Genomic DNA, 23,121 nt, shown 5'->3' on the forward strand with positions numbered 1-23,121 from the left:
ATCTTGTCCTACCCTACACCTCCACCTCCCCTCAAGTCGATGATAGGTTATGAACGACTTTTTAAAACTTTCTAAAATATACAAAAATTAGCCAGAAAGGGAGGCAGAAGCTTTTGTTATAAAGCTAAAGACGGAGGGTATGTTTCATGCATTGCAATCATCTGCCACAATTCTGAGTACTAGAAGTGTTATACATTTCAGTTTGCACTACATTCCAACCTACCAGTTACGGAGTTTTAGTCCTTTATAATCTAAGCAAAAAATCTCAAATCTCACCCTACCTGTACCATGTGTTACAGGGTTACAATCAATACTGGTGCCTCAAGGAAAACATGGGGTGGGAGAGGGGTCATTAAATGCAAAGATGAAGTTAAAGGAAAAAGATTTATAGCCTAAGGACCAAAATATAAACAGAGAAAGGCTGGTGTAGCCCCACCTCTATCACCTCCAGCCTTAGAGTAACCTAGAATTGCATCACTCCACGCTGGCTGGCATGAGAACCTACGAAAAGCAACAAAGCTAGAAACAGGCTGTTCCTAGTCCTTGCATTTCTATTTGCAAGGTTGCTGTAGGTTCATTCCTACTCCATCTGTCCAAACTTTTAATAACCTCCATGGAACTAATCACTTCACAGAGAGAGGCTGGTGACAATGTAGAGACAGTAAGTTCAATAGAAAAAGCTGGTAAATTTAAAGGCCTCTCCAGAGGGAGGGATCAAAATTAGACTAGCAAAACCTTATGTGCATTGTATTACATAAACCACTATTTCTGCTAAAAACATGTATAATTAAACAGTCAACACACTTTAAATTCTCCATCAAAAAATAGTAAGACCCCCCACCCAACAAAAAAAAAAAAAAATAGTAAGACCCATTAAATTACCCTCCAAACTCACTGCTTAGCTGTGACTTACTGGTTTCAACTTTTACCTAAATCTCTTGAACACAGTTTCAAATTCAAATTAAAACGAAATTCAGATTTCAGATTGAAAATCAGTACCATGGAAAGAGATTTTAAAATATAAGTAAACACACATGTAAAAACACTCTGAAATATAAACATGGAACATAAAGTTTAAGAATTAAATATTGTGTGATGTGCTTATTACAACTGGTCTTGTTCCCCTCAACACACGTGAATCCACTCCCTGAATCCTACTGTGTATGCAAACTTGCTAGAAGCAGCACAATTTATTCAACCAAAACTTAGGAGATCTTATTAGAGAACACTCTATTCCAGAACATGGCATGAATCAGGTTTCAAGCTGGCCAGAATACTTTCTTCCCATCATCATCTCATTATACTAACTGTATCAAAACCTGGCCAGAGCCTTGGTAGCTGAAGGAAGGTGACACTGGAAAAGGAAGTAAGTGAGGAGGTTGAGGCTGGTTTCATACACTGAGAAACAGCGACGTTACATGCTGCAGAACTCAGAACTCTATAGTTTTTAAAGGAGTATCTCTCCTTTTTCATAAACGAGATAACTGATGTACAAATACACAATAGATCATTCTCTCCATTACCAAGGACAAGGTGAAAATGTAGTTTCTTCCAGACACGTAAAGTTGGGTATCTCTCCCTAACTTTCCCTTATTTCCAAGGCTGAGGCAATGATAATGAATCTGAAGCCACATCAAACCATCTGAGGGAACCTCCTTCTGTGGTACACATGTGCCTTACACCTCAGCAGCCCACCCTCCAAAACCAAGAGATCTGAAACCTAAATCGCTCTGGGGTGAAATAATCCAGGAGGAAAATATAATCAAAGAACCTAGTTTTGTTATGAATTAGCTACTGCATAACTAATTTTACATGCCATAGGTACATAAGATGTACAGTTCCCATTTAATATGTGGTTTTAAAAAATCTATTATCTAAAATGAGGAGGAAAAAGTCAACTTTTAATAAACCACACCTATTGGTTTAACTGGTCTGGCTACACATGGAAGTTACCTCAAATTCAAACTTAGAACTGCCAAAATTAGTCCTCTGTTTCTGCCAAAAGTTGTCTGGCTTGATTATCAGTGCAACATGAATGCAGCAGGGAAAGGACTCTTGCAATATCTTCAGCAGAGGCTTAATGGAGTCCCACTTGGACCCACGCATGTCCACGATCACCGTGAATCCTCGTTTGCAGACCTCTTCACTAGAGAAAAAGAAAAAAAAAAAAAAACAAAAAACAAAACAGGTTTAAACCTTGCAACTCTTTCTCTGGCCAGAGTCCCACTAGGTGAGACTGACTACATCCCTCACTCTGATGCCTTGGAGGGGCAGGGGGTTTTCTCGTCTTCTGTGTATGAAATGATCACACACATTGTCTAGTAACTATTACAGTGAAGGTCCTTGGTGAGGACTGACAGGGACAGATTCCTCACCATGTGCGCAGAGCCAAGGTGAAGAGGGTCACAGACCAACGAACAGCAGTCACAGGAGCCTCCTGGATCACAGGCGCTGAAACCACCTGCACCAGTGCTCTGGTGATGGTGGGAGCTTTTCGATGTTCCATTTTGTCCCCTTTTACAGGTTGAGGCCCCTGAGCTACCTCAGAGGTTCTGCAAGTGTGGTCCACTGATCCCTGGGGTCCTTGGCGCCTTCTGGCAGGCTCTTTGGGGTAAAGAGATTTTCACAGTAATACTGAGACTTATTTGCCTTTTCAGCCTGGTTGCACTGGTTGAAGCAAAGACCATGTGGAAGATGAGGCTAGCCCTCAGCACTGGCCAAGGCAGTACTAGAGCCTCTGTGTTCTCCCCCTCCATGTCCTGACAAATTTAAACAAACAAAAAAAAACCAGTTTCTCTTAACAATGACCCTGATAAAGCAATAAAAATTATTAGTTTTATTAAATCTCTACCCCTGAGTACATAGGAAATATATGTAATGCACTTCTGCAATAAAGAAAGTCAAGAGTCAAGGTGTCCCTAAGCATAGTTTTAAGTTCAGTGTTCACGTGGAAGCTCTGAGGAAGGCTTTGCACAACCTTACACTTAGGAACCAACCATGATCCTTTTTGTGTTGGACTCACAGTGCATGCAGGCTGCTGATTCCAGTGCCAGACATGAGCCAGGTCACGACTGTGTGTGAGATACATGGAAACACACCTAAGACCCCAAGTGCATAACGACAAGTTCAGGTTTTCACCCCAGGTCAATGTGCTGGGCCTAGAGGAAAGACACTGAATATTTTTCTGCCCCAAGGAATCACTTGGGAAACTAAAAACTATTTATAGTTATAAATTCAGAGTTATAGTTTATAAATTAAAAACTCTGAAAATTAATTATCATTAGTAATGTTAAAAAGCCAAAATAAATTAAGTCCAAATTAAAACCAATTTCATGCTCTCTTGCATAAGCTCACTCCTTCACCCTTCCCTCCCCGTCCCCAGTGAACGCCATTCTCTTCCTCAATGCATACCATCATAGCAACAGTCGCTCCAACTTTCACACATGTAAAGTTCCTATCACAGCTACATCCATGTAAGAGGCAGGTCACCAAAAAATTACAAAAAAAGGTCTGTAGGGATAGAACCTGAGTACTTGACAGCACAGGTGCTAGGAACATGGTGTGGAAAGCCACCAAGAGAACACAGACTGGTCAGCAGCCTAGCTTCTCACTCAAAGGCAGAAACTGCTAGGAATGGTTTGATGAACTCCTCTCTGGAACCCTTGTATGAATATGAACTTCAGATGAGTGAACACTTGGCTCACACATCCTTTGGGATATCACTTTTCTCTGTCTCCAGCAGGTCCTGGGCCATGAACCAGGGAACAGCACAGCACAGACCTCCTTCACACGTCCTAGAAACAAACAAAGCTTTCAGAAAGGTCTCCTAGGATCTCCCAAGTCACTGAAATGAAGGATTCCGGGCCTCTTCAGGCTTTGATTGGGTTTCCAATCTGGCAAGACCAGCCACAGCAAAGGGAGCCTGCCCCAGCCGAGACATTCTACTCGGATGCTCTACCTGGGGCCACACACACCCAAAGGCAGGGAGACCGTACACTGCCACCAGGTCCAACTGCCTTAGTGGGTGCTGTCTGCTGGACTGCATGTCAGACATCACCTTCAGCCTTCACCAGATCAGGGTAAATTGTCAGGCAGCCTGTGTCTCTCCTCGCAAAGCCCTACACAGCCCCTCCACCTGAAAGGAGCTAAAATGAATCCTGAATAACTCCAGGCTCGACAATAGGAACAAGTTACAGAATGCCACAACCAGAAGGTGCCTGAGCTTGCCAGTTTACAGCAGGCCTCACTATCCACCCTCCTCCACAATTGAACCCACCACCCAGAGACTTCTAGTTAAGGAAAGTCACAAGTGAATTGGGCTGGGAGTGCATATCCTTTCAATCAGTCTTTACCCAGTTAAAAGCCAGTCCTTGTTAAGAAAGCAGTGACTTGCAAAGATTCCCAAACTCAGTTCCATTCATGAGCAGCCAATGATCGTGGACAGCTCTCTGCAGAAGGGATCCATGTCACTCCTCTACCTGAAAGATACTGCTCATTGGAGCAAGGGATTATCAAGCAGGTATTTCAGCAATTTTACCTAAAAACCTCATTTTATCTGTGAGGTAAAAAAAAATTTTAGGGGTGCCTGGATGGCTCGGTTGGTTAAGCATCTGCCTTCAGCTCAGGACATGACCTCAGAGTCCTAAGACTGAGCCACACATCAGACTCCATGCTCAACGGAGTCTTGTCTCTCCCTTTCCTTCTGTGATCTAAACCCTCATTCTCAAATAAATAAATAAACAAAATCTTTAAAAAAAAAAAAAAAGAACCAATCAATTGCATGCCTCACATTATTTCACTAGTGACAAAAGAGAATTGAGGAGGTTTATCCACGTAACTACTATAAATCATTCTAAAGAAAGCAAAATGCTCTAAAACATAATTAGTTTAAGTGTAATTCAAACACTAAGAGCGGGCAGCCCCAGTGGCGCAGCGGTTTAGCGCCGCCTGCAGCCCAGGGCGTAATCCTGGAGACCCTGGATCGAGTCCCACGTCAGGCTCTCTGTATGATGCCTGCTTCTTCCTCTGCCTGTGTCTCTGCCTCTCCCTCTCTCTGTCTCTATGAATAAATAAATAAAATCTTAAAAAAAAAAAAGAAACAGTAAGAGCAATAAACACCTAGAGATGTAAGAGATGTACCAAGACTGATGTTATTTTCATCACTGTATGGGAATCCCAACTATAGCAGGAAGTTCTACAATCACTTGCTTCTCCTACACATAGTTAATGGAAAGTTTCCTTGCAAATTAATTCTATGAACATCCTTCTATTACTCCAAATGCTTTTTAATTTTTTTTTTTTTAAGGAGGGAGGAAGGGAAGGGAAGGTGACCCAAGTAATAATACTCAAACTACTCACCACTGCTCAGATCACACTTATGCTTACCTCTGAGGGCCACATTTTAAGAGGCAGACTAGAGGCCATGCAAAAGAAAAACCAGATAACCGGCTTCTTGAGCACATATCAAAAGGAAAAGTAAAAGAAGGAAAGCAGAAGAGCAAATAGGAAAGATGGAAATCAACATACTTAGAGAAAGCTACTATATGCATCAGGCACCAGTAGGCACGTACATAAGAAATGATCCCAACAAGTACACATTACTATCATATTTCGTAGATCAGAAAACTGATAAAAACAGCTAAGTAACTGGTGGCAGGTCACAGCCAGTTTGATTCTGCTGCCTGTGCTTTCTGGATGGGGTGCTTCTCCACATCTGGGAATGCGGGAACTGCAACTGTACAGCTGAGGGGCGGCAAAAGGCTACCTTCGCATCACAGATATTGTCAGGAGTAATGGACAGGAAAAGAAATCTCTCGACCCCCAGGATGATCTTTACCACAGCAATAAAACATCAGACTTAAATGCAAGCAAACCCACAAGTCAAAAAAAAAAAAATTTACACACCATTAATTTGCTAACGATTTTCTTGACCATACTGTTCAGCTGTAACAAAACAATGTTCCTGCCACAAGCACACGGTGGGACAGAGCAGCTCCTGTGTGGTCAGGGCAGACCCAGGAATTCTGTTGCCACTTCTCTCCATTCAGACCACTGTGAAATTTCCCCATTATCACTTGAGAAACATCATTTACGCACTAAATGATTAAGAAATCTCATTTCTCTTATCGTTAACCCAGGACAAGCAAAGTGACATCTCTTCTCACTTGGAATTATAAATACAAAAGCAAATCTAGGAGATGAAATGAAGCAGCTGTGGGGGAGTCACCAGCACAACAGCAGAGGGGGGGGGTCACCCCACACGCCTAAGTATTAATAAATGATAGGAGGCTTGAGATTTTTTTTTTTTTTTATTATGGGGGAAAATTCAGAGAAAAACAAGACTGGCAAAATCTGGTCATCACTAAAGCTGGATGACAGGTATGTGGCTGTTTCCTACACTAGTCTCACTACTTTTGTGGATGCCCACCATAATGAAGTTTTGTGAGTTTAAGTGGGTCATCCAGATGATCCAAAATATACCTGCGTCAATTTCTTTTTACCATATCAACAAAAGAAATTTTTAACAGTTACAATCAACACAATTTTTTTTTTTATGATAGTCACACAGAGAGAGAGAGAGAGGCAGAGACACAGGCAGAGGGAGAAGCAGGCTCCATGCACCGGGAGCCCGACGTGGGATTCGATCCCGGGTCTCCAGGATCGCGCCCTGGGCCAAAGGCAGGCACCAAACCGGGGGACCACCCAGGGATCCCCAACACAAATTTTTAAACCAGAAAGCCAGTCGCCAAAATCAGAGAGAATCATTCCATTATTCCACTACACAACACATATCACTTTGATTGGCAGATTTATTTTTTTACATTGTCCTCTGTATTTCTGTTTCTTCTTCCATCATTAGTACAGTACCTAGTACACAGTAAGAACTCCGTAAGTGGTTATTTATAAATATGCTATTATTTATAAATGATAGAGTAATCTAGAATTTCTAAAGCCCTTTCTAATTCTACAATTTCAACAGTTCAACAGCCCAAAAAATACCAAGAGGAAAGAGTAAACTTTTCCATACATGTACGTAAGACTCTAGCGCTCTGTCACTGACGATGCAAAGTGATGGTTTTCTCATAAAAGATACCCAAACAGGAAAACCCACTAACTTGCTCAGCTGGTTAGGCAGTCAAAAGCCAGAGCTGACTCTCCTCAGTCACAGAAAGGATGGGTTACCAACGGGCACTGCTGTCTTCCCTGGTTGGTGCCAGCTGAAGTAGGTCAGCAGTATCCCAACCCATGTGCTGTTGCAGACATTATCACACTCACCTCAACCTCTTGAGAAGCCATTACCACTGCTACTTGACCATCTTTTATTATTTTCTTGCATAACATGTTCATTAATGTTACTGTCTATACCAGCCTGGTATATAATGACCAGGTTTTCTTCTATACGTTCTAGTTTGAACAATGTGCTAGAGCCAGGATGTTGCTTGCGCTAGCACATCAATTATGCCTTTAGTACATGCCTTTCCTTTTCACCACAGAAAGCACCCCTCCAGCCCAAACGCATACAATTTCTTATCGCAGGCATGTTTAAGTCCTTGGATTATATCACAGCAGTATACTCTTTTCCAAAAAATAATCCAGAAAATAAAGCCTTGCCTATTCTTGGCGTTCTTCAGCATCCACACTAAAGATCCCACTATCACTAATAGGGTCTCAGACTGAATGGGTGTTCCCAAACTTAGCATCTTAGCTAATAATGATTTTTAACGCCTCACAAACTTCATGCCACAAATCAAGAGGATGCTTTTCAGAAACTGAAGATCAGCATGAAGACAGAATTGGCATTCCATTGGTGGTCTTGCAGGGCATGACATCTTGGTATCATTCACCAAGGACAGTGCACCTGAGTTACCACATCCTGATCCCAGCCCCACCGTCACCACACAAAGCTCTTTAAGCAAGACTCGTACCTTCTCATCCCCACACCCAGAAGTGTTGTAAACATCATAAATTAGAGCTAAGCACAGGGATTACGATTTTAGTTCTGCCCTGTTTGGATTGCTTAGAATTCCAGCCACTTGCAGCTGCTTCTAGAGAGCACAGGGCCCCATTTTTTGGAACAGTCAAAAGAGCGACAAACCACAAACCACACAAAACTCACCTAGGGATACAGGCTAGATAGGAAATGAGTCTTCTGAGGTCCTCCTGTCGTATTCTATCATGATTGCTGCGAGCAGGAAATGTTAAAATGGGACCTCCACGTTTATCTCTGCCACCTGAAAAACAAGCATTTGGAGCACGCTTAGACACAAACAAGAGAGGACAGGACTCTGCATGCCACTGGAGGTCACCCAGCCACTCATGTGATGCTAAACCTCCACCAACTGCATGGCCAGGAAGGATGGTGCAAACAGCAAGGGTCCCTGTTTCAGGGGAGGTGCAGCTGCTACTTCATCCCCTCCCCAGGACTCTGAAGAACGAGTCTGAGTGGAAGCCATTGGAGAAGGCCTCGTCTTTTGAACCTCCTATGTGTTTCCTCCGACTTCAGTTTCAGGTTTGGAGAATGTTTCCATGTATATGGGCATCATTGCCCTTAAATCACAGCCTCCTCATGTCTCCCCAAGCCCTCTTGTACTCCTCCACACTGCCCCCCTCCTTCCACCCCAGCATTCTAAACTCCCTCTTTGCTATCAACCAAACTAGGTTGTAAGTCTTGAAGGCAAAGAGACAAGAATGGTCTCCACACTTGATGCTGATGAAGACTTTCTATTACCTGGGACCCAGGGCATCTTCCTCTCTCGAGGGCAGCACCTGACCCCAACAGTCAAGCCTCATCCATCTCTCACACAAAGCCACACATAAAAATAAAGTGACATTTAAAATTTTTAAGACAGAATAAAATTAGCTTGAATTTAGGAAAATTACATTACATACTAAGTACAAATCTCAAGTGATTGTCTTGTCATAGGCATGATGTGACCCTCATGAACATACATAAAATCCCAGTGAGGTCTGTTGTATCACTGAACACTTTTAGTGAAATTTCCAGATATATGTTATCACTTCCATCAATGTTTTCTGAAAACAAAACAGAGAAGGAAAATCTAGCCTTCCCAAGTGAATCCTTCCTTAGCTTTACAGTTCTGGTCATCTAAGCAGTTCGACCTCAAAATTCAAGTCACAACATGAAGCTCTTCATTATGTTCTCATCTTATTTACTTCATCAACAGAGGTAAAATTAAAAAGCAAGCAAACATTAACAACAGAAAACCAGATTCTTTCCTTTTAGAAAAGCCAAAAAAGGATTCAGCACAAGGTGTTGGGATTTTAAAACACATTTCACTACATACAGATTTTCACAATTTCCAAGAATGATTAATAGTCCCTCTGAACAATAATTTCAATTTTAATTCTGAACACTTAAAATGATCCACATGTACTTAAGGTCATGTAATCTAGAAAAGTGTTGAATTATTTATAAATCCAGTAATTCACATATTACATGGGAACACTAAATCATAGCCACTAAAAATGTTTAGAGGTTTTATCATTCCGGCTTTATAATTAAAGATACTAATGCTCAAAGAGCTTAAATAAAGACGGGGAGGGGGTGGGGGGGTGGGGGGGGGCTGGCTCAGAAGAGCATGCAACTCTTGATCTCAGGGTCATGAGTTACAGTCCCATATTGAGTATAAAGATTACTTAAATGAAATTACAAAAAAAGGGAAAAAAAGGCAAAAAAACATAAGCTTTGCCCTGACAAAAACTTAACAAAATTTAAAGCCACTAATGGCTTTAAATCTCTCTAAAGTAGTAAAAATGTCAGAAGGACAACTGAATGACAGTTCCTAAACTTTTTAATGAATGAAGGTACTGTTATAAATGCCATCACCAAATGATATTCTGAAATATTAGAAAGAATTTTTAGAGTAAAATCAATGGTCCTAGTTCTGGGGAATACCTCTTATCCCAAAGATAAGACAGGCAACAATTCAGAATTTTAAAAAATCTCCCCAACATCTTTGATACTTTCCCAAAAAGAACCCATCTCCTTGATCAACAACATTGCAGTTCAGGGCGCCTGGGTGGTTCAGTCAATTAAGCGTCCACCTTTGGCTCAGGTCATGATCTCAAGGTCCTGGGTTTGAGCCCCATGTCAGGCTCCCTGCTCAGCAGGGTGTCTGCTTCTCCCTTTGCCTGCTCGTGCTCTTTCTCTCTCTTTCTCAAATAAAATCTTATAAATATACTGCAGATCAACATATATTACAGAAATTTGAGTTCATACAAATAAAGTATGATATTTGGGTTAAAACATTCACCCCACTTTTGATAAACAGAATAACCTCTAACATTTTCCTGGACCACCATTCTGAATTTAAAATGCAACATAACATTTGATTCAGTAGGGAGACTGGATAACAATGACCCATGTTTGACTCTCCTCCCTCTGGGGTCACTGAATCTCCTCAAGCAAGAAAGCTTGCTCCACCATGGGTGCGAAAAGTAAAATCCAAAGCCTGCCCATCAAAGAACTCATGTGGGCAATACACAGGCGTGCACACTGCATGCAGCCATCTGCTGACATAGAATTCAAGTGTGTACACAGGTTCTAAATGCCTGTTGTACTGCTTCACCTTTTAACTAGAAATTTTCCCCAAGCTAGCACCAATGAGCAGAGCCCTGAGAGTGGCCAGCAAGCTCATCCACCAAATGGGCTCTCACTTATGTCCCCAAAAAACTTACTTAAACCCAAACTTGCCTTTTAAGAGGAAAAAAATTTTTCACTCTCTTTTTCCTTTTCCCAGAACAGAGCTTCAAAAAACGCACTAGTTTTAAAACTTCATCAAAAACCATTTATGAAGAATTGTGTATTCTCTATTTAAATAATTTAAAAATTTGCTTTCGCTTGCTAACCTCCGTACATCAGGGTACATCGTCCAATCTGGGGTGTGTTGTAGTCAGTGACAGGCAGGTGCCCATCATCTATCTGCTGACCCCTCCCAATGCAGTTAAAAAAAAAAAAAAACACCTGAGAATCAATGAAATATAGCATTTGTTCGGAGAATCATGGCCTCTGAACCTCAAGAAGCCTAAAGTCAATGCCACAGATGCATGTTTGGATTGTGTTCTCCAAGATTTAACATAGTGTCAATGTCACAAAACCCAGAAAGCACACAAATGAGAACACTGTCTGGTTATGAAGCAGGAAAGTTACAACTTTAAAGTTCTTCTTCCTGAACTAGTAACAAGAATGATACTTCAGCTCATCAAAGCTTCACCTGTTGGATATGTGGATGTAATGTCAACCTGCAGCCTCAGGGTGAGGCAGGTGGGACACATAGCAGTCCCATTTTATAGAGGAGAAATCCAGTGCCTTAGTTTCTAGAATGAAAAGGGCAGGAAATCCATTTCCTGCATATATCATGTCCAATATGTCTAAGTATGAGAGGACTCACATGACTGCTCCATGTCTGTAATCAAAACTAGCAGCTTGTTAAGGAGTATCTGCCTGTCCAATGCTGTTTCAGTCAAACAAATGAAACAAAGTATAGTTTTTGTTCATAATACCACTTTTATTTTTAATTCTTACCATTGTCCCCATATCCCATTATATTTCTGTAAGATACCTTTCACCTTCTAATAAATTATATGATTTACACAGTCTTTTTCTTTCTCTGTCTTGCCTGCTAAATGGAAGCTCTATGGAGACAGGCACATCTACTCTTTCACTGACATCAGAATATACCTCCAAGGCCTAATATGAAACTGGAACAAAAAGCATACTCAGTATTTGCTGAATGAATGGATTCCTCATCTATACTCTACACAAAGTTAATTAAAAATACCTACTATCAGCATCAGGAAGTTAAAAACAGGCATGCCTAACAAACATTCGTATAGAAACATAGATGTAGGGGTGCCTGAGTGGCTAAATTGGTTAAGGCATTTGACTTGATTTTGGCTAGGTCCTGATCTCAGCGTGGAATGGAGGCCCAGGTCAAGATCTGTGCTTAGCGTGTAGCCTACTTGAGATTCTTCCTCCATCTCCCTCTGTCCCTTCTTCTCTCCCCCCGCCCCCCGCTAAAATAAATCAATCTTTACACAAAACAACAAACACAAATGCTAAAAAGACTGAGGTTCACCATGAGAAAGCAAGCTGAGAAAGTCTTGCATTATAGCTGTAGCTGTCTGTGTGACCCTTCCTTGAACCTAGTGATGCTTATTTTCTCTTCTAAAAGTTGAAAGTCCAGAAGACATGAGCTCTGGAGCAGCATGGCCAAGAATGACCACAGAAACAGCTAGATTCAGAGTTGCCCCCTTTTCTTTAAATCAATTAAGAACTCCCCTTTCATCCATCTCTTCTAAGGAAGGCATACTTGCTTTGAGGAGTATAATATAAATCTCCGTGAACCAACTGTATTTTTCTTGTATGGCCCTTATTTGAATTTCTAGATTACAATACCAGTGAAAATGACTCTTTATGCCCCACTCCCCCAAGGAGCAGTCTAACTCAATGACCATGAAAAGCAGACTTTTACAAAGGAACCTCTGAAGAAGGTATTAAGAAGAAATTAAGTCCGCTGTCAACTAAGATAACTGTTATAAAGGTGTCCAGTGGGCCCTGGAGTTCTAGGGGTAGCCAAGGCCAGCAGCTCCACAGCCCTATACCCTCCTCACATGCTCGCCTCCTGCAGCATGGTCCTGAGAATGAGAAACCGGTTTGCAGAGCATTTTGAATGAAAACTCTAAAGGGTTCTTTGATGGGGCACTTGGAAAGCCTCTGGCGATACCCGGCCTTCCAGTCTGTCACTATGGCCTCAGACTGTGCCGGAGGCTAACAAGAATATCTCAGATGGATGGGAGGTGCCCCCTCCCTTTCCAGAAAATGTAGAACTCTGTAAAACTGGAATAAGAAGAACTATGGTCAGTAGCCCCAGTACAGCAAACCTCTGGGCAATCACACATTCCCAACAATATCCCCCTTGCAAAGGTGAATGATGTCCACATTGCTCTGCCCCAAAAACTCCTTCTAAAAAAAGCAACCCAAATGTCTAGCAATAGGCAACTGACTGAACCAAGTATGGTACATACAGTTGAGTTTAAACAACTGTAAAAGGAATGTGGAATCTCTGTAAGTACTAATATTCTGTGCTCCAGAATACTGTTAAAATGAAATAGCAAGCAGAGGAAACAGTACATGAATACATTACTGTTTACCTCAGGGAGCGGGGGGAGAGGAAGAGATGGACAGAGAGCACTCCTATTTTACAAGTATAAGAAAAAACCAAAAAACTAAAGAAAACAAAAACAAAAAGTTTCCTTTGGTGGAAGAAAGGTACATGGTAGAAGAGGCAGGGAAAAAGAACTACATTTCTTTGTACTTTTTTTTTTTAAAGTCTTTAACCCTGGAATGATGTACACATTTTACTTAATATTGAACCAAGATTAGGTGGTTGGTTTTCTTAAGCTTTTCTTTTTTTTTAAGTTTTTATTTATTTATTCATGAGAGACACAGAGAGAGAGGCACAGACACAGGCAGAGGGAGAAGCAAAGCAGGCTCCCTACAGGGAGCCCGATGTGAGACTCGATCCCCAGTCTCCAGGATGGCACCCTGGGCTGAAGGTGGCGATAAACTGCTGGGCCACCCAGGGGGCCGATAAGCTATAAAACAAAATGAAACACATTATCTGGAGTTTCAAGTTGGCAGGAATTTGACCCACACTGAGAGGAGCTATTCTATATGATTTTTAAAACACAGTAACCAGGGCAGCCTGGGTGGCTCAGCGGTTTAGCGCCGCCTTCAGCCCAGGGTATGATCCTGGAGACCCAGGATCGAGTTCCGCGTCGGGCTCCCTGCATGGAGCCTGCTTGTGTCTCTGCCTCTCTCTCTGTGTCTCTCATGAATAAATAAATACAATATTAAATAAATAAATAAATAGCCAAACAAACAAACCACAGTAACAGAACTGTATGCTCCTAGGGGAATATATCCTTCAGATGACATAAGTATTAGCTTACATTCGGTAGTCACAGTGTGGCAATAACATCAGTGTTATAATGTAATAAGCAATATGTTGATGAACTTAGATTTTTAGTATAAGGAAAAAAAGATACAAATATAAAATCAAAGAAAAAAATCTGTAACCCTAAATCTGAATTAAAAACTTTAGTAAAAAGTCATGCATCTTTTTTTTAATTATTTATTTTTTAAGATTTCATTTATTCATGAGAGACAGAGACACACACACAAACACACACACACACACACAGGCAGAGACACAGGCAGAGGGAGAAGCAGGCTCCATGCAGGGAGCCCGATGTGGGACTCGATCCCAGGACTCCGGGATCACGCCCTGAGCCGAAGGCAGACGCTTAACCACTGAGCCACCCAGGCATCTCACATCTTTTTTTTTTTTTTTTTTAAATATCACATACACGTATTTCCCAGATGTGTTCCCTGAAGAAACTGCTAGGAACAGCCAGCTTCTCTAGCACCCTGAGCCTTTCTCCCATGCAAAGGAACCAGCACACTTTGAAGAAACAGCTGGTTCCAGATGTGGACAAAGACAGACAAAGCTCGGTGAAACATCTTGTCTCATTAGCAAAAAGAGAAGCTGTAGGATTGCAGTGCATGGATTCAGGAGCCAATCTGAAGACACTCCCATTTGGTCAAAGATGAGAAAATTTTAACTTCTTAAGAGAATAAAAAAAAAATTCTGTAACTAATTGTAACGCATCAAACATTAAAAAGCAAAGTTGTTTTGTTTTTTTCTAAGATTTTATTCATTTATTCATAAGAGAGAGAGAGAGAGGCAGAGACACAGGCAGAGAAGCCCGACATGGGACTTGATCCCAGGACTCCAGGACCACACCCTGGGCTTCAAAGGCAGGCGCCAAACCAGAACCACCTAGGGATCCCATTGTGGTTATTTATTTATTTGTTTGTTTGTTTGTTTTTTAATCAGTCTGAAATGACTAAGGGTCATTTTTTGTTAGTCTGAAAACTGATAAAGGACAAGAATCAATCATTTATCCTTTTCTTGAAGTAATGGTGTTCTCAGGACCACCAAGAAACCGATGAGAGGACACTTCTTTTTATAGAATATCCAAGCTAATAAAGAAGAAAGGATATAATTACAAAATGTCACCATTTTGTAACTGTGATAAAATACTAGATCTAAATCATGATCATCGATGAATGCTTGACACCATAAAAAAAAAGAGAGAGCCAGACTCCGCCCAACAAAACTCCAAGTAGAACTACCCACCACCACCCATTTTTTTTTTTTTTTTTGCCTTCTTCCTGCAAAATATAAGCTGGTCTGATCAAGCCTCATATGCAGCTCCTAGTTTACAGGAAACCCAGGGGAAGGAGAACATACTAAATGGCCACTCATGGGTACAATCAGCAAAAGCTAAAATGTAGGGAAATCTGCAGGAAAACAGTTTCTTCACCTAATAATTAACATAAGCCGATGAGATAAAAAGGAGGAGAAGGAGTTAAAAACCCATAGATTGAGAAACAGAGAGATTGACCAATTGCCACATATATCCTATGAAACAAATTATCAAACAGGGAAGTTTGAATATTGATTGGCACTTTTATGTTAAAGAATTACTACTCATGTTTTAAGTCTGTTAATGGTATTGAAGTTTTTTTCCTAAAGCTTTTAAAGGAATACAGATGACAAAAGTATTGAAGTGACCATGGTTCATGGAAATTCACTGTACTATTCACTCTCCTTATGCTGAAATGTTTCATGATAAAAAGTTAAAGAGAAAAGAGTGTTCTTAATTCTGATGGTAGTCTGTGAGTTCTTTTGAGGGCCAAGTTTTAGCCCCTAGTGGCAAAGGGTTGATATTATATACATACATACAAACATACATACATATGTGATATCCACACTAGGACTATATATATAACATATCAATATACACATTAAATGTCAAATATAAACTATAAAACACTTCTTTTACTGCTCCTCCTTCTGACCTGAAGCACGAAGTCAGGCTTGTCACCTCATTTAATTCACCTCCTGCAGGAGTTAGTAAATACTTTGCTGTCTTACCTACATGCGGTGAGGAATGCCTTCTACAGTACCTGGAGATGAGACTGAGGATCAGAAATATTCAACTTCAAAGAATCCCCACTGGGTTTTTAGAGATTTTGACCTATAAGTATCTCATGGAATCACTGATCTTCTGGCCTGCATTTTCAAAGCCCTAGTTATTCTACTTAGATTTACTAAAAGCTACTCACATGGAGAGTTTTTACAAACGTACCACAATAAATATCCCCTAATAGTCTTTAAAAAATAGGGTCAGAGCAGAAAAGTAGATTAGCAGTTGCCAGAGCCTGGCAGTAGAGGAAATGGGCGTTGGGCATGGGGTTCTTTTAGAGGTAATCAAAGTGCTCCGGGATTAGACCATGGTGATGGTTACACAACCTTGTGAAAACCCTAAAATTCACCAAATAACACACTTTTAAAGGGCAGATTTTATGGTATATAGATTATATCTCAATAAAACAGATTTTAAAAAACAGGATCAGAGGTATATAAATTTTTCAAAAGTTTATTCCTTCATTGTAAACCTTTTGCAAACAAAGAAATCACTATGCAAGTAACCAATTTGTTTTTAATTTAGTGGGTTTTTCTTTTTCCTTCCTAAACAATATAACAGCAAGCCTAAGAAAATCAGCAAATGTTATCATGCTAACAAAACTTGCCAATTCTGGTCAGAAAGTAGGAAATACTATAAAGCCTTGGTGGCACCTACCAACTTCATTAACTAAGTCAGTTGGCGAAAGTCCTACCATCTCTAATATTTAAAAATGGTTCTGGGTCTCCAGGCCGTGCAGCTGACGTTACCGCCGTCCGTCCGCCTGTTGGCCCGCTCGTCCACCCACAGCATGAGTGGCCTGAGCGTCTACAAGCACGTCGGTCACCAGCTCCCGCGAGATCAAGTACCAGCAGAGCGAGGTGACCCGCATCCTGGATGGGAAGTGCATCCAGTACCAGCTAGTGGACATCTCCCAGGACAATGCCCTGCGGGATGAGATGCGAGCCTTGGCGGGCAACCCCAAGGCCACCCCACCCCAGATTGTCAACGGGGACCAGTACTGTGGGGACTATGAGCTCTTCGTGGAGGCTGTGGAACAAAACACACTGCAGGAGTTCCTGAAATTGGCCTGAGCCCACTGGGCTCCATCACCACATCCCCCAGCCACCGCCCGGCCATGAAGGACCTTATAACTCCCTGTTGTTCCTAGCCTTCTGACCTTGGAACCTCTCCCCTCAACCCAAGCCCCTTCTCCTCCTCTCTCCTCCATTCAAAGGCGACATTCCTTACCCACTAGTCTCAGAAATTGTCTTAAGCAACAGCCCAAGTGCTGGCTGCCCTCAGCCAGGCCCTGAGGCTGCCACCCTGCCTGGCACTGGCTGATGGGCACCTTTGTTGGTTCCATTAACCAGGGCTCTGCCAAAGGCCCCGCATTCCCCATCCTGGGAACACCCTAGAGACAATTAAATGTCCCATTCCATTGGAAAAAAAAAAATGGTTCTGGACTAGTTTGGGGCAGTGCAGAACTTCTCTCCCGACTAAAGAGACTCAACTTTAATTAACCCTGCAGAATTTAGGGTTTGAGTAAAAAGTCATGATGCACTCCGAAAGACAAATGATTTTATTTCTTCAATCAGTTAAAAGGGAAATAGTTTTAATTCGGATAGCAACTTAGACAAAAATGACATCAAATGAGATACACTGTATTAAATGCCTGATAAAGAATGAATACAAATAAAAATCATCAACCTTAGCTTTCCCCTGCTCTTGACATGTGTCTCCAGGAGCTTAACCAAGGCAGCAAGTGTTCTCACTACAGACCCACACTTGAAACATAAAAATTGAAGAACATGTGAAATTGGCTTTAAGCCCTTCCACTGCCACCTCTATTGTTTATAAGCAGAGTCTTTTTCATCATATTAACTTTAAAATCCATCTGTAAACTACGAAATCAGGAGCTGACAAAAAACAGCACGAGTCTACCTTATGCAGTTTGTCACTAAGTGCTTAGGAAAGAAAAGAGCAAGGATACTTTTAAAACTTGGCCTAATTGTAAGCAGGAGGGGCATTTTTTAAAACATGTATTCCCAACTATCTAAAGCATTTCTTCTTCTCATGAACTTCTATTAGCATTTCAAATGAGTTTTGAATTAGATTCACTTGAGCCAAATCATCAAACAACATTTCCAAGGGGTGCCAGGAAATACCACTGGCCATGGAGGTGAGAGTAGAAAAGTACCACAGGGAGTTGTACTGTAATATAGCCCTGTTCCACATGCCAAAAAGACACACCCAACATATAAAAGCAGCTGGTGGTGTTACACATTCAAAACAAAATGTGTTCAAAAAGAGACATCAGATCAGCATATTATGCCTGTTTGAGAAAGATAAAAAATTCTCAAGGGAAACACATCCAGGAAGACTGCCTCAAAGCACATGACAGTCCACACATTTAGTTCCTGCTACAACAGAGCAGAAAAATCTGCAAACCTTTGTTTTGTAAAAAGTTGAACTAGTGCCAAAAAGGTAAAATACCCAAAGGCTCTTCTGTTCATGGGGGCAGGAACCCCCAAAGAAACAGCCCCAAAAGCCCTAAAGTTGACCCTCTAATGTGCAGAAAAGAGGTCAAGTGCCCCAAAGCCTGAGAGGCTGGTCTAGACTGTCACCAACCTGCAGGAGGCCAGGCATTCCCCAGCACCAGGCTGTACAGGTAAGTGGAGGACCCAGTTGGTAGAGATCACTGGGGCTTTCATAGTCCATAATATGGGTTCTAGGAACTCCAAGATCAGGGAACAAGAAACCAAGGTAAAAAATTCATGACTCATCCAAGTCAGGTCAAATCCCATCACTTTCAAAAGATGATGGACTTTTAAACAATCATTTGTTTTACTTGACTGAATAGGGAAAAACACCAAATGTTTGTTGAATGATACAAACCTATTTTTACTCACCAGTGCTATCTGGTGACTTATGATGTGCCTACTCGCTAGAAGAAAACGCACTGAGCACTAATTTCTCAGGAGAATGCTATAAGAATAAGGCAATTAAAAATCCACTGAAACACCAGTGCTTTTTCTATGTGTGACAGGTGAGTTAGTTTAGTATTTCAGACTCTAACACTGTATCAGAAGCAATCAGAAGGAGTAGTACCACAGATTAGAAAAGTTTAACTTTACCTGAAAGGTATGCAACTTTTTCCTTTAAAATTGGCAAAACATCCATAGCTTTCATTTCATCGTTTTTTCGAAACCCTGAAATATATAAAGAAAAATTCAAATTACTAGGTTACTTGAGTGACATTTAACTTCTTACCCACCATATCCAATGCCAATAGAGTAGCTTTACTCACACCCATTAAATCAGTTTTAGAAAAATCATTTCAAATCATGTAAATTCTATGAAGAAAAGACTGTGATCACAGAATTATCTTCTATTTTTAATGTCAATGATTTGCACACAGACCCAAAGGCTCCTGTACTAAGCAGGCTCGAGGCCATTTGTAGCAATAAAAATCTGCTCCCAAAAACACAGGACATGAAACCAGTCCAGATCATTTCAAACATCTTCATCTGAATCCTGTAGATGAATGCAAACAAAGCAGCAATATCAGGTTTTAAACACGGCGATTGGTGGCACACTGAAGCCCCTAGGGGGAGCTCCAAGCCTCCTCCTTGGGAGTCCAGAGTGGTTAAAAATAAACAGTGGCAGTGAGGAGAACAGGAATTATAAATAGCTGGGGACTGGCCACAGCTCCCTTTATGCCCTAACCTTCCAGGCTTTCTGGGTCATGCCCCCCTGGAAGAATGTCCCTAGTTAGTGGGTAAGATGTCCCAGTGCCACCTGATTCAGAAGGCGGCTGAGTGCATCTTCTCACTGTGAACCAACTCTCCTCTCCCCACGTCCAGTACCGTCAAAGGCAAGTGGAGAGATCATGGAAAAGAAGCATGAAGCAAGCAATTCAGGGCAAGCCGATATCCATCTTGCAGCCTAAACGCGTGTGGCCCAGCTCACCAGGGTGTATGCCCACAGGGGAGTCTGGGGCCCAGAATGTTCATGCTCATAACAATTCTTCAGGGGCAGCCCCGGGGGCGCAGCAGTTTTAGCGCTGCCTGCAGCCCAGGGCGTGATCCTGAAGACCCTGGATGGAGTCCCACGTCAGGCTCTCTGCATGGGGCCTGCTTCTCCCTCTGCCTGTGTCTCTGCTACTCTCTCTCTCTCTGCATCTCTATGAATAAATAAATAAAATCTTTAAAAAAAAAAAAAACAATTCCTCGGGATATTTCTCCTGGAGGAAATTTTGGTCCAGGATACTGGTTATCCTCATCAAAACTAGAAACTATCATTATTGGCTCAACAATCTCTAGGAAAAAATAAAAGACCACTGCCCCATCACTTATTTCCTGTTTGTTTTTGCCCAAAACCATACAAGAACGCTCCAGAATGGTAGCTCAGTAACACAATAGTGCAAGATGCAGATCTGGATTTAGAGAGCAAGGAAAGCACTCTCTCACTGACCTGGGGCTTCCACTTGTGACAGGTCTGAGTAGCCCCTGGGGGACTAGCCCTGCCACAGAAAAAGCCTACAAGAACAAAAAACAAAGAACTGTCTCAAGGCTGCAGAGTAACCCAAAGCAGGGAGACACGACTTGGAAAGAAGGGACTGTCACTGGGAACACGGAGACTGGGGCTGTCGCCTGAGGACAGGATGCCAGCGGAGCAGGACAGGGCACCAGCGGAGCCACGTGGAGCTGTCAACACAAGAGCCACGTGGAGCTGTCAACACAAGAACCAGCCACATCTCGAGGCAACCTCAGTAGCAGACGAGAGAAGGGAAGGAGCCGGGGAGCTCCGGGTTCTGTGTATAATCTTGGCTCCAGTCTCCGGCTCTACCCTGAGCCTCACTGGTACAAGGCAAGCTCCAAGCTAAAGACAAAGTATCTGACCAAGATTCCTGTTGCAGCCCAGGGCAGAGGAGCTGAGAGTCATAGCTTGAGTCCAGCCACGTTAGCAGCCTGCCAAAGCAAGCAAGCAACAAACATCAGCACTTTGGGGAGGAACAGAACAGAACCCAGCATCCTCAATATATCATTCATAGAGGCAAAGAATGACTATATTACTGGTATGATTTGATTAATTAAGTCTCTCCTGCCCGCAGAATACTTCTACATATATCAAGAACCCTGTTTAACAGGATTAACCATGATATTGACAGTCACTAGAGACCCTGCCCAAGGACAGCAGCAAATGCATCCTGAGGAGGACCCCAAGGTCCAGGAGATGCAGCAGCATTACCTCTCTGGGTCTGAAAGGGCTCAACACGGAACCCACACTTCTACATCATCAGACCATTTTGCTTTTCAGTGTAGCAACCTCTGTGCTGGCAACCCACCAAGCTTTTAAAAACAGTAGCTATTTATAAAAGGCAAAACAAGAGCCAAGAGTTCTGCAATTTCATCCTTAAGGTTCCTTCAAAACTATTGAATGGATGCAATCTCGTTTCAGCAATTCATTGCCAGTCATTAGGTAATTCACTGGACACATCTAAAAAGAAAAAGATTCCACCTCAATTCCATCTGTGGTGGACAGACACATCAGTAGAGCCAACACCAAGGGGAACCAGGCAGCACAGGGGCCCTCAGGAAGACAAGCTTATAAATACCTATGGCAAGGCACCGTGTGAAAAGTTCCACCAGCAGCACAGAGTGCTAGGGAACCCAGACAAATGGGGAGGCAAATCGAATGACACGTACAGTAGGAAGGAGTGAGAGTTAGCTGTGGGTCCCAATCTACAGGGATTTGAAAAGAGGATCCCCCTTCTATTGCTACCAGGTAAGAAAACACATGCTTCTACCACCTTCTATTGCTACCAGGTAAGAAAACACATGCTTCTACCACCGGCACATCGCCTCTGCCCCAAGAGATGCCCTGGCCAGACAGAGGAGAGCCCTCAAAAGGACCACCACTGGCTGCAGTCCTGGATCCCCACACGACAGAAACAAGGGCCCCACTGGAGGGCCAGCCTGCCTCACACAACCCTCAACAAGTAGAATGTCCTAATCCTGGTGCTGGCATCTCACAAGAGGACTACGTGACTTACATGAGCATTCCAAAGCATTCTTAACAATTCCTGCTGACTCTCTGCAGCAACCTATTTATTACTACCCTTTCAGGAGCGGCCAATGGAAGTGAGAGCTGCCGTGTTCCAGCCCACCCCACAGGAAGAACAGCACACTGACAGGAAAACAAGGTGGGAAGTAAACAAAACTTTACGACAAAAAAAAAATCTCGATTTCCTATGCCACTAGAAGCCAGAGACTCACTTCCTCTCGTGTTTTAGTTTCCAGGAACTATACTTTAAGTTTATTGGTTCCTGAAGTTCTCCCCTAAGTTAGGTTAAGACTCACCATCTCGTCAGAAGAGGAAAGGGACATGAATCCAGGACTAAGCTGATGTTGAAGTATGTTACACTTCGATTGTGATACACATACATGTACAATATAAATTCTTCACACTTTCACTACAGTATTTTTGTTAAATATGTCACAGGAAAAGATGTGAATTTCATGAAAATAGTCAATTAAAATTTTTAAAATAAAAAATTCTTAAAAGCAGAAATATAAAACTAACCACAAAGAAACTGAGTTGGTGTGACTATTATGGCAATCACCTAAGTATTACCTTAATCTCATTTCCATTTTAAAAAACACACCCAATAAGCAAAAGGTTAAGGAAGCATGTATACTTACCATAAAGCTAGATTAAATACACCATATAAATTTTAATAAAAAGCAGGAAGAACTCAGCCATGAAACATCTTTAGATCAAAAAGGCAGATTCTGTTCCATGCCCTGAAGAGCTATTTATATGAAAACAGAGTGTGCAACTATTAAAAAAAAAAATTCCAAATACATGGCTTCTGTGCTATTCCACTGATTCTAGATTACACTGCAGATAAAACAACTCCTACTGTGTTCCTTCCTTGTGCATTAAAGGAGCTAGCTGTGGTTTCTAAACTTTTGGATCAAAAGGATATGCTCCGTGACTATCTCTATAACACACAGCTCCCCCGCCCCCCATGCTCATGGGGAGAGAAAGGGATAGCAA

At 41.9% G+C, this 23,121-nt stretch overlaps 1 protein-coding gene and 1 pseudogene across 4 annotated transcripts in view; one reads left to right on the forward strand and one right to left on the reverse strand.

The window, feature by feature from the left end:
* The window catches only part of TRIO (trio Rho guanine nucleotide exchange factor), a 360,632-nt gene that overhangs the window by 218,475 nt on the left and 119,036 nt on the right, over nucleotides 1–23,121 (reverse strand). For 3 of the 4 annotated variants that reach the window (XM_055308019.1, XM_055308020.1, XM_055308024.1), the window contains exons 2-4: nucleotides 19,194–19,268; nucleotides 8,117–8,231; nucleotides 1,954–2,146 (exon numbers count right to left, since the gene is read on the reverse strand). In XM_055308019.1, coding sequence (XP_055163994.1) covers nucleotides 1,954–2,146; nucleotides 8,117–8,231; nucleotides 19,194–19,268 — 383 coding nt within the window. Of the gene's footprint in view, nucleotides 1–1,953; nucleotides 2,147–2,375; nucleotides 2,481–8,116; nucleotides 8,232–19,193; nucleotides 19,269–23,121 lie in introns of those variants that run through there. The other variant, XM_055308021.1, reaches the window with a different exon arrangement.
* On the forward strand, nucleotides 16,868–17,506 carry LOC129498593 (SH3 domain-binding glutamic acid-rich-like protein 3; annotated as a pseudogene).

The sequence above is a fragment of the Nyctereutes procyonoides genome, unplaced genomic scaffold (genome assembly GCF_905146905.1).
Source record: "Nyctereutes procyonoides isolate TBG_1078 unplaced genomic scaffold, NYPRO_anot_genome, whole genome shotgun sequence".
Taxonomy (NCBI): Eukaryota; Metazoa; Chordata; class Mammalia; order Carnivora; family Canidae; genus Nyctereutes; species Nyctereutes procyonoides.